The following is a 15794-nucleotide window of genomic DNA, read 5'->3' as shown; positions in this document are numbered from 1 at the left end:
TCCCCCTGTGGGTGCCAATGTGTGTATGTACAGATTGAGGATGTTGGGTTTAAAGAGGCCGCCAGGGTGATTCCAGTTCATCGCCCTTCGCCTCACTCTTCCCTCCTCAGCTGAGATCCAGTCATGCATTTATTGAGCTACTTTTTTTTTTTTTTTTTTTTGAGACAGGGTCTTGCTCTGCTACTCAGGTTGGAGTGCAGTGGCGCGATCATGGCTCACTGTAGCCTCAACCTCCTGGGCTCAAGCGATCCTCTTGCCTCAGCCTCCTGAGTAGCTGGGACCACAGGTGTGTGCCACCACATCCAGCTAATTTTTTTTTTGTGTGTTTGTGGTAGACATGAGGTTTCATTATGTTGTCCAGGCTGATCTTGAACTCTTGCACTCAAGCGATCTGCCCACCTTGGCTTCCCAAGTACTGGGATTACAGGCACGAGCCACGGCACCCCGTCTATTGAGCTACTATTATGTCTCAAGCACTGTGGAGGGTATGTGGAAACAGAGAGTAACAGCTAAACTAAAACAAGGTTCATGCCTGCAGGAGGTGTCTTCACCAGCCAGAAAACCCAGGTTCCCACTGGGTGACAGCCCCAACCCATATCTGGGAGACGATCATCAAGTGTTGAGATGCTAGTTACAAGCAATTAAGGAAGGAAGAGCTCAGAAAGGGCAAGGAACAGAGTGATTAAATGGCCTGGGGTGCTGGGGTAGGATCCAGGGAGTTGGGGCAGAGTGGAAAGGAATAAAGATTCCCGAATAGCTGTTCTCCATCTCTTCACTACTAGAATCCCTTTTAAAAAATTTCTCCCAAGTGTGTTTCCATTTTGAAATGAAATTGTTCCACTAACAAAGAGGACATGAATTAAGCAGAAATTAGTTCTCCTCAGTTCTCACATTCAACATTGAGCTAAGCATCTGGGCAACCCAGAACAACCAATGTCACCACACTAAGTGGATGTCATTTTAGTCAGACGCAAGGACACCTGCTGTTTGTCGGCCCCGCAGTGTGAGTACTGGGACCTCGGGGGTCTGGGAAACTGTGGGAGGAGCCAGGAGGGCACCAGGCAGTGCCAGTCAGCAGCCGGCCCCAACAGATGCCCAACGCAGGGCCCTGAGCACCAAGGGGACAGAGGAAGGCAGTCCCAAAGGAAGCGGATGGGGGCACAGTTCCCTGCATTGGCTGTTCTGCGGGGTCCTGGGAAGTAGCTGCGGAGCAGTCAAAACAGCGCTCAGTTTGGAGCAGAGGCCCTAGTTCTGGTTTCAGCCCTTGCTAGCTACAAGATCATGGGCAAATTACTGCATTTTTCCAAGCCTCGGCTGCCACATCTGTGAAGTAGGCAGAATGCCAATCGAGCCGCCAATCCTACAGAGCAGGGCGAAGTCTTTCGAAAACAATTAAATCTACAATCGTGTGTTTCTTGGTCAAGGGCGTCATTCGGCCTCCTGAGCTGCAGCAGCCCGAGGCAGTCACTGTCCCTGCTCTCCTTCCTTAGTGCTGCCTTGGTGACGCCTCTCAGATCTGCCTGCCGCCTCCCTGTGCCTCCCCTGGCTCTGCGCCATCCTCCTCTGGACTGTCCGAGTTGCCTCTGACGATTTGCCGGCCACCTTCATCCATCCAGATATTCTTGGCAATATTGTTCTCCTGAAACAAAAAGATGGCAATGTCATTCTTTGATCACAAGCCCACACCCCCAACCCCAGCCCGGGTTCCCCTTCCCTACAGGATAGAAGCTCACATGCTGCCCTGAGCCTCATCTCACCTACACCTGCACACCTCGGACCCCCAGAAGCTCCAGGAACTTGCCTGGCCTTGCCATGGTCCTGTGCTTTGAACTTTGCCAAAATGTCCTTTCCTGCCTCACTGGCACCCCTAGGCCCAAACTCCCTGTTGACCACCCCCTGAGAGGCAGCTCCTCTGTGGAGCTGTCCCATTCCTCAGCACCACACTCGGGTCATGCCTGGAGCCAGCATTGGCCAGACAACCTCGTGCCCCTTTGCCTTTACAGCTGTGGGACCTGTAAGCTTCTCCAGGGCAAAACCATGAGTGTCATCTCTCCCTGCTTCCACCACCGTGGAGTAGGTGCTCCACAAGCTGCTCTGTGAGTAGGAGCCCAGCACTGAAGCTCCGTACAAAACTGATGCCATGGGGTCATGGTGGCGGCATGGTGGCACCGAGTGTGTCAGTGGGTTGCCATTTTGTGAAGGCTTCAGACCCAGGATCTCATTCAATACTTACAACACCACTTCGTGTTTAACAATATTTTACAGATAAAAGAAATGGAAACTCAGGAAAATTAAATCCGTGGCTAACATCTCACTGCTCTGCAGCGGCAAGACTCCAGCTCGGCTTTGCTGACTCCAAAGCCCGTGCACATTCATCTCCAGCAGGCCAACTCCTCCTGACCTTGACTGTCTTAGAAAGTGCTGGTTCCAGGCCGGGTGCAGTGGCTCATGTCTGTAATCCCAGCACTTTGGGAGGCCGAGGCAGGAGGGTCGCTTGAGCCCAGGAGTTTCAGACCAGCCTGGGCAACATAGTGAGACTCTATCACTATAAAAAAATTTTTTTAAATAACCAGGCATGATGATGCATGCCCGTAGTCCTAGCTGAGGCAGGAGGATTGCTTGAGCCCAGGAGGCTGAGGCTGCAGTGAGCTATCATGGCACCACTGTACTCAAGCCTGGGTGACACAGTAAGACCCAGTCTCTAAAAAACATAAAATTTGGCCGGGCGCAGTGGCTCACGCCTGTAATCCCAGCACTTTGGGAGGCCGAGGTGGGCAGATCACTGGGTCAGGAGATTAAGACCATCCTGGTTAACATGGTGAAACCCTGTCTCTACTAAAAATACAAAAAAATAGCAGGGCGTGGTGGCACGCATCTGTAGTCCCAGCTACTCGGAAGGCTGAGGCAGGAGAATTGCTTGAACCTAGGAGGCAGAGGTTGCAGTGAGCCGAGATCATGCCACTGCACTGTAGCCTGGGCAAGAGAGTGAGTCTCCGTCTCAAAAAAAAAAAAAATTAAATATGAATTGCTGGTTCCCTTTATAGAGTAAGTTCCCTGTTTCTAAGAAAGCTTAAGAATGAACTATTAATAAATAAGAACTCTCAACCACAGCCCAACACTCCCACCCAACATTACTACTGACTCTTTTCCCTTTACGTGGCAGGGATGGGGTAGAGGGGTGACACATCGGAAGGGTTAGGTGGCAGGTCTGTTTTCTCCTCTTGTCCGGTATTTGATGATGAGCCCAGGTGACTTGCCGCAGACCTCATGTGGTGGGTGAGTACTAAGTTCTGATATGCCTGTCTGGTCCGTGGTGGCTGAAAGTCATACAACTCTGGATGAAGCCGAGGGTGGCAGCAGCTGTCCCCAGGGCTAACCCATGCGCTTTCACGTTTGTGAGTGCAAATCCCTTCCGAGAGGGTTTTTATCTGTCCTGCTGGTCCCTGGGGCAGGAGGGACCCTCAGAGGTTGCCCAGGCCCTCTGCTCAGCAGTCACACAAGGCCACTCACTACCTTGTGTGATTATGAGCCAGCTCCCTGGCATGCCATTGTTAAAACATCCTTAAGCAGGGATTTTTTTTTTTTGTCAAGCTGCAATTAAATATTGTAAATTCAGAAACATGGCTGCAGGAACAATGGGCCTGGAGAACGGGAAGAGATGCGAGTTGGGGTAAGTCACCGTGGCACGGTCCTCTGCAAAGCGGATGAGATCGCAGCCTCTTTGTCCGCGCCTGTGGATGAGTGCTCTGCAGCTGCTGGCTTTCTGATGTGGGACTGCTGAGCATTCACACACCGATTCACTGGAGCCAAAATACTCACAGCAGAAAATAGTGTTTGCTCAGGGTAACGCCTGCCCCTGGAACCTGCCCGAGTCCGCCTCTTCCAGACAATGCTGTTCCCAGCCATGTGAAGAAAAACCCCTGTGCTATTGTTTCCAGAAGACACCTTCAGAAAGAAGCCTGCCTGGTGAGCACTGCCAAGCAAGGATGGCGGGAGGCACCTGTGTTCCCGGTCACCCGAGTCCCCAGCATGCAGAGGCCCTGCAGGCAGATAGGAGGCCAAGGCCTGCCTCTCAGCAGCTCCCTGCTGCTCCCGGGTTCTCCTCCTCCCTAGGATTACTTAGGAAGAAAGTGTTTCACACAAAGACCAGACACAGGCTCGGTATTGGTGCTTTGGGTAGAAAGGTTGAAGTTGGCCAGGCGGGTGAGGCTGCGCCATTATGGAACGCCGGGCAAAGTCCATCATGACGGGAAATGAGAAATGGGTGGCCACCTTTCAACAGCTCCTGGGACATCTATCCGCAGGCAGAGCCACACCACAAAGAATCCCCAGGGATTCCTTCCAGGTAGCATCTAAAGATCACCCATCTCAGCGCAAAACCGTGCTTTTCCCAAAGCAAGTCTGGAAAAGGTCTTTCAAACCCGATCTGTGCAAAATGGCATTTCCATCATTGTCACCAAAGGCAGCAGGAAAACACCTGGCATCTGATAGAAACATCAGTTCTGATTGCCCTGGTGAGGTGGCAGGAGAAGGCCCTCCCTCGCTCTGTGGGTCGCCCCTGAGCTTCCGAGGAAAGCCATTTGGTTGATATCTAAGGAAAATTTGATCTCGTGCTGCTAGGGCTATTGGCACAAAATGGAGATTCCAGAGAAAGCATCACTAATTTAAAATTGAATTTCAAATTGTCTTTTCCAGCTTTCAAAGCCCAGCCCAATTCCTAAAGCAACACATAACTGGTTTTTCATACTTTCCATGAAAAGCAAATGCACATATTTTATACTCTTTCTTCTGAGCAGTGGTAAATGGCTCTTTTCTTGACTTTTTGGATTTTTACCCTTTTTTCCAATGCTTAGGATGGAAATTTCAGAAACTTTACAGAATTACACAGTACTCTGATTTCCCATTTGGGGAGCCCTTTAGAAAGTGGGCTGACTTTTGAAAGCTGCAATCTGAGAGTATTCTGTCTCTAGGGTCAAACCCTCATGGACATGGGCCCCACAGGGGGAAGTGAAGCTGAGGTCTGTTCCCCGCAGGTGGGCTGAACACGGGGTCCTTGGCGGGCAAGGAGGCTCATGGCTCTCTTCCACTTCTCTCCAACCTGGGACCGCTTTGGCCATCCTCTCCACCCCTGTGCAGAGCTCTGGGTACTCCCAGCTCTCCCTCACGGTGTCCTGATCTCTACTCATCTGGACACACTGCACAGATTTCAGAAACAGGACTCTGCAGAGGAGGCATCTCCTGCCCCGAGGGAGTGGGTTTGCAGGGGTGCCACATCAGCCCTTACTGGGGAAGGGTTTTCGGTGGGTCCTCTTGGCCTCCTAGGTTTCAACATGTTCATAACTGGGCTGGGCCCACCTAAAATAAACGGACTGCTTTAACTCCTTCAATTTATCACAAGGTCTAATATGAACATAGAAAAGGAAAGAAACATTTGAGTATTGAATGACTGCACATTTTCTGAAATCATCGCCACTTCGAGCTTAGGCTCCTTAAACGTTTGACTCCAGGCTGTTCACATGTTGGCTTCAGGGACTGCACTGGCTCCGCTTTCTCTGCAATATTATCCACAGCTGTAGAACCTGTGGTTGTGAAGGAGGATGCATTATTGATCCTGCCTCCCAGGCTGTGCATATTGAAACTAGCTCTCCGACATTTTAGACTCCAGCAGGCGTGGACCCTTTCAAGACGGTAGGATTTGGAGTTCAGTTATGTGAACTGTGAACTCTCAGCCACGCCAGCCTTAGGTTAGTATACAACCCTTGTACACCGGGTGTCACACTCATATTTTAATGAAATTGGGAGATAAATGCATTATGCTTTTCTTCTTCTTCTTTTTTTTTTTTTGTTTGTTTTGTTTTGTTTTGTTTTGAGACAGGATCTTGTTCCGTTGCCCAAGCTGGAGTGCAGTGGTGTGATCACGGCTCGCTGCACCCTTGACCTCCCAGGCTCCAGTGATCCCCCCACCCCAGCCTCCCTTGTAGCTGTGACTACAGGCACATGCCAACACAACACACCACAAATTTTTGTATTTTTTGTAGAGACGGGGTTTTGCCATGTTGCCCAGGCTGGTCTCAAACTCCTAGACTCGAGAGATCCACCTGCCTCAGCCTCCCAAAGTGCCATTTTGTGGTATTTACCAAGAAATACTATACTGTGAATTTTTATACTTAATGATTTTTTCCCACTCAAACATACGCAATTTATGAAGACACACTGTTCTTAAGAAATAATGTTGGCCAGGCACAGTGGCTCCACCTATAATCCCAGCACTTTGGGAGGCCGAGGTGGGCGGATCACTTGAGGTGAGGAGTTAGACCAGACTGACCAACATGGCAGAACCCCATCTCTATTAAAAATACAAAAATCAGCTGGGCGTGCTGGTGCGCTCCTGTAACATCCCACCTACTTGGGAGGCCGAGACAGAAGAATCGCTTGCACCTGGGAGGTGGAGGTTGCAGTGAACCCAGATCACACCACCGCACTCCAGCCCGGGCAACAAGAGCGAGACTCCATCTAAAAAAAGAAAGAAAGAAGAAAAAGAAAGAAAGAAAGAAAGAAAGGAAGGAAGGAAGGAAGGAAGGAAGGAAGGAAGGAAGGAAGGAAGGAAGGAAGAAAAAGAAAGAAAGAAAGAAAGAAGAAATAATGTTGAATTAGTTTGGACGTGAATGTCTTTAGTCACCAACATTGATGAGAACCTTCCTTGCCCTTGGCACATAACGCAGTGAGTTGAGCTGTGGTTTGAGTGAGAAGCATGTTGGTGTCTCTGTCCACCCATCTCTGAATCTCTGGCTGTGGCTCCGATGAAGCTGGGCAGTGCTGATGGCCATGAGCACTCGACAAGCGGATTCTTAAGCTTTGGGCCAAGGTGCTTCTGCTCAAATTTCCCGTCCTATTTCATGGTATAAACATGACTGGAGGACTTCACAGAGATAAATGAGAGAGTTTGGCTCTCCCTTGCTTAGTTCAAAGAGCACATAATTTCAGCAGCTGATATAAGCAGTGACAGCTTCATCTGTGCCAGCCCGTCACTGCCACCTCCCACTTAACATATGACCGTTCATACAGCCCAGTCCTCTAAAGAAGGCAGAAATTGAGCATTTCACCTGAATCTTTCCAGAGTTGGTGGTGCATACTGTGTGGTTCCAGGGGACAGATGGGTCCTGACTCTGAAGTCCTTTCAGGGGCGTCTTTCCTGATCTTCTCCCACCAGGCAGCTGCTCTCCAAGCATCCTCCCAGCTTGGACGCTTGTACCTGGTCCATGTTCCTGGGAAGCAAGCCCCCCGCCGCAACCCCAGCGCATCCACCTGGGGCTGCCTTGCTGGGATGTGGCACCCATGCCTGGCGTGCTCTGGGGGCCCCTCTATGTACAGAGGATCTGGCTTGTGTCTGGGAGAAGAGGCTCCCTGGCCAGTGCCTCTTAGCCAGGGCAGCACCAACCTGGCCTGAAGGTTGACTTCAGCATAGAAGTTGAGGATTGGCCAGCTTTGGCATCAGGAAACCTGGACTTAAATTCTGGCTCCATGCCCTGCCACCTGGTGATCCCCCCACAAATGATCTGTCCTCTCCACTGTAAAATGGGGAACTACGCTTCTTCACAGCACACAAGAGACACACTTTCCAAGGTTTGGGTCAGGGGTGCCTGCCCCTCCCTACCCGCTCCCATCTGACCCCAGAGGACGTGGCATGGCCTCGGGTTCCAGGGGCTCCCCTCACTGCCACCCATGACCTTGAACAGCTCATTTCCTTCCTGGGGCTTCGTTCTTCCCCTTCTCTGGGAAGGGAGGACGCTACAGCAGCCCTGGCCCACCTGCCCTGCTGCTGGGCAGCAATGAACACAGCACAGTCTGCACACAGGAAGAGCTCAGGGAACCCGATTACTAGAGGACCCCTGAAGGGCTCGCTCAGGCCAGCTGCAGACTGCCTTTGGCTTCTGGGAGCCACTGAGGGCAGCAGCCAATCGTCTGGTGGGGGGCAGTGCTGCAGCTCCTGGGGCTGACAGAGATCACAGGAGGGATGCTGCCACTGAGCTGGGAGGACCACAGGGGCCCGGGGAGTGCATGCACCTTCTACAGTCTTCACTGTGAGAGGCACCAGTCCTGCAACGGAAAGTCCAGCAGGCCTGGACTGGAAGGATGGGGCACAGGTGCAGAGGAGGCCTTCTCTGGTCAACCCCTGCCCTCCTCCGAGCCCTCGGAAAGGCCCAGCCTCCGCGGAGCTTCCCTCCCTTCCAGGAACTCCTACCACCTGGCATACTCTCCATGACACTGAGCCCTTGCCCTCCCCTTGGTGCTTCTTGTCCGTGGCTTTGCCTTCCTAACTGGACTGAAAAATTTGCAGATATGACTCATTGGCACAAACCTGTGGATTGATGAAATCAGTAAGAGTGGGAGAGTAAGCAGCTATCAGGTAACTCACTGGACCACTGAGGACTTCAGTTTCTTCCTCTGGAAACTGATGGGATTGGAGGAGTGTCTGCTTTTTGTTCCTAGGGCCATAAAGTGGGCAAACCCTGGTGATGCTTATGCTTTCTTTTTTTATCTTAATTATCCCCTTGACAAAGGCTGGCCTATTCTTTTTTTTTAATCTTAATCTATTTTATAGTTTAGATAAACTCCACCTAACGCTTCTTCATCCAATGGCCACATGGCCCCAGGAACCTCAGACCAAAAGGCTTTTCTACGACCAAAATTGCAGTCCCAATAAGAATGCATTGTTTTTAGACACAAGGGGACTGAAGGAAAGACAGAACATGAATGACAATCGAAGGGACCACCCTTAGCCACAACAACACCCCCAGAATTCCCACCTGATGAAGGCACCTGTTCGCCCCATCTTCATTATAAAATGTCAAACATTTTGAGCTAATGAGCTATTATAAAAGGGCCCTTAAAATAAGCTACTTGAAAACACCTTTTGACAGGCTGAAGCCCACGTGGTCTAATTCCCCATCCAGTTCTTTCCCACACTGATGAAAGGCAGTATGTTCTGGTCTAAACAACTAAAACCTTTTGCCCCAGGTTGTTTACTTTGTAGCAAGCCTGCCCCCAAGGACCGCTCACTTTGAGGACAACAGATGGCTATTGTACACAGCTTCAAACTTTTCAAAGTACTTTCCATTTTCCCCAATTGGTTTGTCTCAACAACTCCATGGGGAGGTTTTAGTAGCCCTGTTCTGCAGATGAGAGGACAAGGTCTGCCTGAGAGATGCCGTGATGAGACCTGGCTCTGCCCAAGTCCCTGCTGCCTAGATCTTGGCAGCCAGGACTCCAGCTGGACACACCCTCTCCCTGGGCTGGGCTCCTCCTGGCACAGCCACCCAAGTGCTGCCCTCAGCCCCTCTGCTGGAGGCACAGGATCTGCGTGGATCTGCCCCCAGCATGCAGACTGCCCCCACCCCACATGACCTGCAGTACTTATTCCCCTGGGTGGGGATGGGTGGAGGTGGCCACTGAGCAGTCAAGCTAAGTGGATTCCCCAGGAGCAAGGCCTTGGCTTTGGCCCACAGATGCCCCTCATCCCCACAGCACAGCCCACGCTCTGACAGACACTGGCCTGGCGCGTCCCGGGCCCTCCACACATCTGTTTCCTCATCTGCAAAATGGGGGTGATCTCAGGCCACCCTCACAGATGTGTCCTGAGGGCCGAAGGAGTTAGTTGCACGTGAGAAGTGTGCACAGAGCACCCGGTCTGTGTGCCCACCGCCTAAGCATTTGAATTATGGCATCCATCATTTCTGCAGGCATGCATTCATGCAGGATCTGTGTCTGCACAGCTGCGGGCCTGCATCCCTGTGATCAAATCCATGCTCAAGTTCATGTGAACTGCAAGCACAATGGTCCTAGCAGGGAGGGAAGATCACTCATCCAAGTCCGCCCAAGACTGAAGAAAGCCCAGCAAACTCTTTGGGAGGCGAAGGGGTCCTAACTGAGATCATGGCCTTGGGATGTTAGCCACAGCCTGAGGCATCACTCTGCGGTTTGGGACTGAGATGGCTTTCAGGAGTCATCTCCCAGGGCTGCAGAGGGACGGGCTCGCGGCCAGCTGTTTTAGCTGCTTTCCGTCTGCAGCACCACCCCTCTGATGGCAGCGTCTGGATCCCCGCACATGACAGCTGGAATCCTAAATGTTCTGGGTTTGTGGTAACTTGTCTGGACTTTAACCTACATCTCTTCCTTCCTCATTGCAACAAGACTTCTCTTCTTGTCCCTGTCTATGGAGTTGAGGGTGGGAAGGATGCTTTGATTCAATGCTACCCTATGTTATGTCTTTTTGGAATACAACTTCCAGGCAAAGGGGAGAGCTTCCTCATCCCGGTGGACAGAGAGGTGACCAGGGTTGCATTCACACCCATTTGTTAAGCACCTGCTGCCTGCAGGCCTGTGAAACGCCCTGTTGTCCTGGGGATACAGAGACAAGAGGCCTAGCCTCTAGGATTTGACATCGGGGACAGGCCCAGAAGCACAACATGGCAGCACACTGTGGCTGGGGTGGAGGCAGACCTCAGTGCTGGCTGCTACAGGGACGTGGAGGAGGGACACCCTTCTCAGCCTGGAGCTGGGAGGAGGCTGGGGAGCAGTGCCAGGAAAGATGTCCCCCGGGAAGAGAGCTTCTGTTTCTATTCCAGATTCCCAGACTCAGTGCAGAGGGGAGGCTTTGTGCCCATGGCTTTTTGACACTTTCAAAAAACAAACAAGAAAAAACAGTATGGTCTCTGGAAGAAGTGGAGGAGTGACTCATAGGTGCTCCCTTCTGCCTGTCTCTAGGCACCTGCGGCCACCAGAGTGCTTCTGCCCTGGGCTTTGAGGAAAGCTGATCACCTGGGTCTTCCTGGCAGGAACTAGCAAGTAGGGGCAGGTTTTGGGGGTGGAGACCCCAAAGATAACCTTGGTCTCAACCTTGATGCTGTTTAGAACCACCCAAAGAGCCAAAGCTCCCAGGTGATGAGAGACAGGACTAGCTGGATTTCCTAGGCTGAGTAAGAATCTCTAAGCCTAACTGGGAAGGTGACCACATCCACCTCTAAACACGGGACTTGTAACTTAGCTCACACCCGACCAATCAGGTAGTAAAGAGAGCTCACTAAAATGCTCATTAGGCAAAAACAGGAGGTAAAGAAATAGCCAATCATCTATCGCCTGAGAGCACAGCTCGAGGGACAATGATCGGGATATAAACCCAGGCATTGGAGCCGGCAATGGCTACCCTCTTCGGGTCCCCTCCCTTTGTATGGGAGCTCTGTTTTCACTCTATTAAGTCTTGCAACTGCACACTCTTCTGGTCCATGTTTGTTATGGCTCGAGCTGAGCTTTCGCTCACCGTCCACCACTGGTGTTTGCCGCCGTCGCAGACCCGCCGCTGACTTCCATCCCTCCGGATCCGGCAGGGTGTCCGCTGTGCTTCTGATCCAGCGAGGCACTCATTGCCGCTCCCGATCGGGCTAGAGGCTCGCCATTATTCCTGCAGGGCTAAGTGCCTGGGTTCATCCTAATCGAGCTGAACACTAGTCGCTGGGTTCCACGGTTCTCTTCCGTGACCCACCGCTTCTAATAGAGCTGTAACACTCACCCCATGGCCCAAGGTTTCATTCCTTGGAATCCGTGAAGTCAAGAACCCCAGGTCAGGGAACAAGAGGCTTGCTGCCATCTTGGAAGCGGCCCACCACCATCTTGGCAGCTCTGGGAGCAAGGACACCCCCTCCGCCCCCCGTAACAGTGACACTCAGCCTTGCTCCTGGAACTCACGTACCCTGTATCTTGTTTGATCTTCAGCCCAGTGGGTACTTAGGATGCAGAATGGCCTTCCCATCTCACAGAGGAGAAAGCCGATTCCTGGAGGCTGAGTGAACTCCCAAACACCGTAGACAGAGCAGGAGCCAGGCGTGGGGGCTGAGGTTTGCAGGTCCAGTGCCTGCCCCTTCTCCACTCCGAGTCAGGGGACACAACCTGAAGTCCTGGCTGTGTGCTGCCCGGCATATAGCCAACCTGATCAGGGCAGATGCAGGGACAGGGTGCTCCAGGGTGTGAGGGCCCAGGAGGGCGTCGGGGGTACACCAAGCGGTGGGGAGAGCAGCAATCCAGCATCCCCACTTTTCTCCAAGTGCTCTCCTTCAGGAGCCGGGATGGGAAGGGCAGACACGCACCATGTGAGAGCCACATGGCGAAGGCAGAGGTGGCCTTGGGATGCTGCACCTCTGAGTCCAGACAGCAAGCATTCCTGGAAACAACAGAGGCCAACAGGGCAGGAAGGGCCCTGCCCGTGCCTGGACTTTGGACTCCGGTCCTGTGGGGGAACACTTTCCTGTGGTGTAGGCCCCCCGGTTTGTGGCACTTTGCTAAGGCAATGCCAGGAAGCTGATGCAGATGGGTAAAGTGACAATCAGGTGGTGATTCCCCACCAGGTGAGCAGGGCTGGGGAGATGGCGCAGTCCACCTCCAGCACCCATCGCTGCTGAGAAGCCAGGCAGGAGGCAGTGGAGGGGGGGGCGTTGAGAAGCGTGGAGACAAGCAGGTCTGGACCCTGCTCCACAGACCAGACACCCCCCAGAGCCACCCCCCAGAGAAGGGGGGCGTGGGAAAAGAGGCTGGGCTGGAACTCCCCCTGGGTGCCCCTCCTGGGAAGCAGAGGGGTTATGAACACCTCCAAAGGGCCTCTCTGAAGCTGTGCTGTGGCTCTCGGCCTCCCCAGCCCCTGCTGGTGTGTGGAACAGAAAGGGGTTGGAATAATCTAGCAGATGCTTGCTGTCCCAGGCTGGCCAGCCCCCACAAAGTGTCCCCATCTGGCCCCAGCCCGCACAGGCAGCACTAGCAGCCCCCCGTGAGTAATTTGCAGGCTTGGATTGACGGGCAGAGCCCAACCAACTTCAGCCAGTGGAGGAAGGCCTTGGCCTCTGCAGGTCGGGGAGGACAGCTCAAGACCAAAGATTTCCGTCAAATCCTGAAACGCCTCTGCCCAGCCCAGCCACCCGAGACTGCACCCAGCCGGGAGCACTCCCCAGGGAGCCCACACACACTTCCCCTCCCCAGCCTGCCAACTCAGTCTCAGCATCATTGGTTTCGTTTCACTTAAAAAAAAAAAATTTTGTTTCTATTTAGCTTCATTTGGTCATTTTAAAGAATAAGTTGTCTGTGCCCCCAGGTAGGGTTATTTTCTATGTTGCCCATCCTCTGCGTAAGGTGTCACTATCCCTGGGAATATACAGGGATTCTATGCCTGGCCTCGGAAACTGAAATGAAATAAATTTGCACCGTGAGAGAGTAGGTCCAACTCTGCACAAATTAAAATAAAACAAAACAAAAAATGTTTCAGCCAGAAGTAACATTCGACATGGTCTACCCCCATCAGCTCCTTTTACAGATGAGGAAGTGGAGGCCTAAAAAGCTGGGAAGACTTGCTCAAGGTTATGCTCAAGGTCACATCCACCTCTTCCTGCAGGGTAGAGGGTGGAGGGTCTCAGAGAGACTCCTTCCCTCCATTCCTGCTTCACAGCTGGAGACCGGATCCAGACCCAGAAGCTGGAAAGAAATCCCAGGTTGTGAGGCCCATCTTCCCACTCAGCCCCCAACTCTAGGCCTGGGACCCTCCACAGCCCTCCAGGCACCAGGGGACCAATCGGGATAGAACCAGCCCCTCAAGACCCAGGGCCACTTCCTAGCAAGTCCCTCCTTATCTGGGTTGCCTATACCCCCACCTTGCCTTCCCCAGACCCTGTGCTAGGGAGCCCTGCCTCAGGCAGTGAGCCCTGCTGAGCAGATGGGGGGCGGCATTTGTGGCTCCAGGCCTGTTTCTCTGTCCCTCCCTCCGGGCCTGCCCCCTGCCCTTGGAAGAAATTGAATTCCAAGGAGGAAGAAGGGAGAAAGAACACCCAAACCCCTGCCTTCTCACTGCATAAATACGTAAATCCCTGAGCCTGTCTGGAGCCTGCCAGCCGCTGCCTGCGGTCCTGCCCACAGCCTGAGGTCCCGGCCTGTACCTCCTCATAAGCCCACACTGGCTGTGCCATGCCATGGGCTCCCCTGGACTCCCTCCCCCGCCCAGCCTGCCCCGCACGCTCCACTCGCGCCGCCCGCCCTTTGCTTCAGGACGGGGCCAGGGCAACTCCCCGCAGCCCAGAGCTCCTGTCCCTTGAATCCTGCCAGTGGAGCAGGGGGCAAGGGGAGGCCAGGCGCGCCCAGCCCCGGACCCGCAAGCAGGGACCCTCTGGGCGGCGGCCCGCACAGGGCAGGGGCTGCTGGAGACCTGGGGCCCCCACCCCCAACACTCACCTCGCGGTGCCCAGCGGGCGCCAGGGCTCCCATCAAGTCCTCTCGGTGCCCGCAGCAGGCTCCCACTTCTGTTTTTCTCTGACAGCCATGCGGGCAGCCGGCCTTCAACCAGGCTCCCCGCCGCCCTTCCACGCACGCACACTCACACTCACGTTCGTGCACATGTACACATTCACACGCTCCTGCACACTCAAACTCACGCACACGCACACTCACGCTCGTGCACGTGCACGCATACACTCGCCCGCGCTCACACGGACATAAGAACTCGCCTCGCTGCCCGCCTGGCTCCCGGGACGCCTGGAACTGGGGAGCGAGGGCCCCGGACGCCTGTGGCCGCCAGGGGAGGCCGGAGGGGCAGGCGAGCGCAGAGAGCGGCTGGAAAGGCAGTGCTCGGTCACCAAGAGGCCAATTACTTGAGGGGCCTGAGGTGTCCAGCCCAGGCCGAAGACCCTGGGTCTGAGAAGGCAGCGGCCAGGAGGCCGCCCTAGAGCCACAGGAGCGGGCGGGGGAAGGGGGTGTCCTCGGAGACCAGAGTTGGTGGCTGTGACCGAGGAGGGCCTCGCCCTCCCCACGCCACTTGGCAGGGCTTGGGACACGCGCCCTCTTCCCCCTCTCCCTGGGGCCGCGCAGGGCTGTACCCAGGCTCTGCCCAGATCCCCTCGGAGCGGAAGATGCAAGTTGGCTTTTGTCTGACCTGGTCAGACAGAGCCGTTTTGTGGGATAAAGGCTTAACGCTCCGTGAACACGCAGAAAAAGCTCCGCGCTGGTCCCTCTGACAATCCCATTGTCTCGGGCCTGAGCCCGGCGGTTTGGTCTGAAAGCGCCAAGTTCATGACATTTCAAAGAGAAATGATACTGGGAGAGGGGGGTGGGCAGGGGAGGGAGGGGTGTGCAGGAGAAATACATTCTTAAAATACGAAATAACAGTATTTGACTCCTTCACCACCGCGTTCCTCAGCTCAGCCCCCCGCCCCACCCCCCACGTACCCATTCAGACCAAATCCCCTTCTCCAGTCCCGTGTGGATCCAGAGCCAGGCTGAGAAAGTCAGGATCACCAGGGACTGCGGTTTGGAAGGTGAAGGTGTGAAAAGATGCCCAAATAGCTGCGTGGAAGCTTCCTGGACTGTCAGCAGAGTGACAGCAGCCATTTAGCAAAAGCTCCCATTGTCTGCACTGCCCTACAAGATAAGAATCTGCCAAAAAGGACTTTAGGTGCCCACAGGAGTTTATTTTAAAGAGCTAGAGTGTTACTGCTTTCTTTAATTTGTATTACTGTTGTACCATATCCTTTAAAAAAAAAAAAAAAACCTATTTTCTGAGCCAGGAAGCAAAGGAGCTTCCATTTTTAGTGTTTAATTTGTTTAATGTGCCTCTGCAAAAGCAAATAATTCCTGAGAGAAAGCAGAGTCCTCAGGAAATTGAATGTGTTTTGTCTCCAGCGAAGTTTCCCTTGAGTGATTTCGTTTGCTTTCTGTCTCGCCAAGCAGGCTCTGCACTGGGACCTCCAGCAGGCTGGGGCCAGGCTGGG

The 15794-nt window shown here is 53.5% G+C and overlaps 1 protein-coding gene across 1 annotated transcript; it reads right to left on the bottom strand.

Moving 5' to 3' along the window:
• Window positions 1-657: 657 nt before the first annotated feature.
• Window positions 658-15414, bottom strand: LOC115838052. The gene is made up of 4 exons (XM_030826780.1): window positions 15253-15414; window positions 14904-14959; window positions 14263-14749; window positions 658-1639 (listed from the first exon to the last, which is right to left on the bottom strand). The coding sequence occupies exons 1-4, from the start codon at window positions 15412-15414 to the stop codon at window positions 1511-1513; spliced, it is 834 nt and encodes a 277-aa protein (XP_030682640.1). The 3' UTR covers window positions 658-1510.
• Between the last annotated feature and the right edge of the window lie 380 nt (window positions 15415-15794).

This window comes from Nomascus leucogenys, chromosome 13 (assembly GCF_006542625.1).
Source record: "Nomascus leucogenys isolate Asia chromosome 13, Asia_NLE_v1, whole genome shotgun sequence".
Lineage (NCBI taxonomy): Eukaryota > Metazoa > Chordata > Mammalia > Primates > Hylobatidae > Nomascus > Nomascus leucogenys.
Note: the sequence above shows the minus strand (reverse complement) of the source record. Positions and strands in the feature narration are given on the sequence as shown.

Coding starts and splice junctions, on each gene's coding strand:
- LOC115838052 (XM_030826780.1), bottom strand. CDS start 15,414: ATGGCTGCTGTCACTCTGCTGACAGTCCAGGAAGCTTCCACGCAGCTA. Junction 14,960..15,252: donor AGGGGATTTGGTCTGAATGG/GTACGTGGGGGG, acceptor CTGTCTGACCAG/GTCAGACAAAAGCCAACTTG. Junction 14,750..14,903: donor GGGATCTGGGCAGAGCCTGG/GTACAGCCCTGC, acceptor CTGTGGCTCTAG/GGCGGCCTCCTGGCCGCTGC.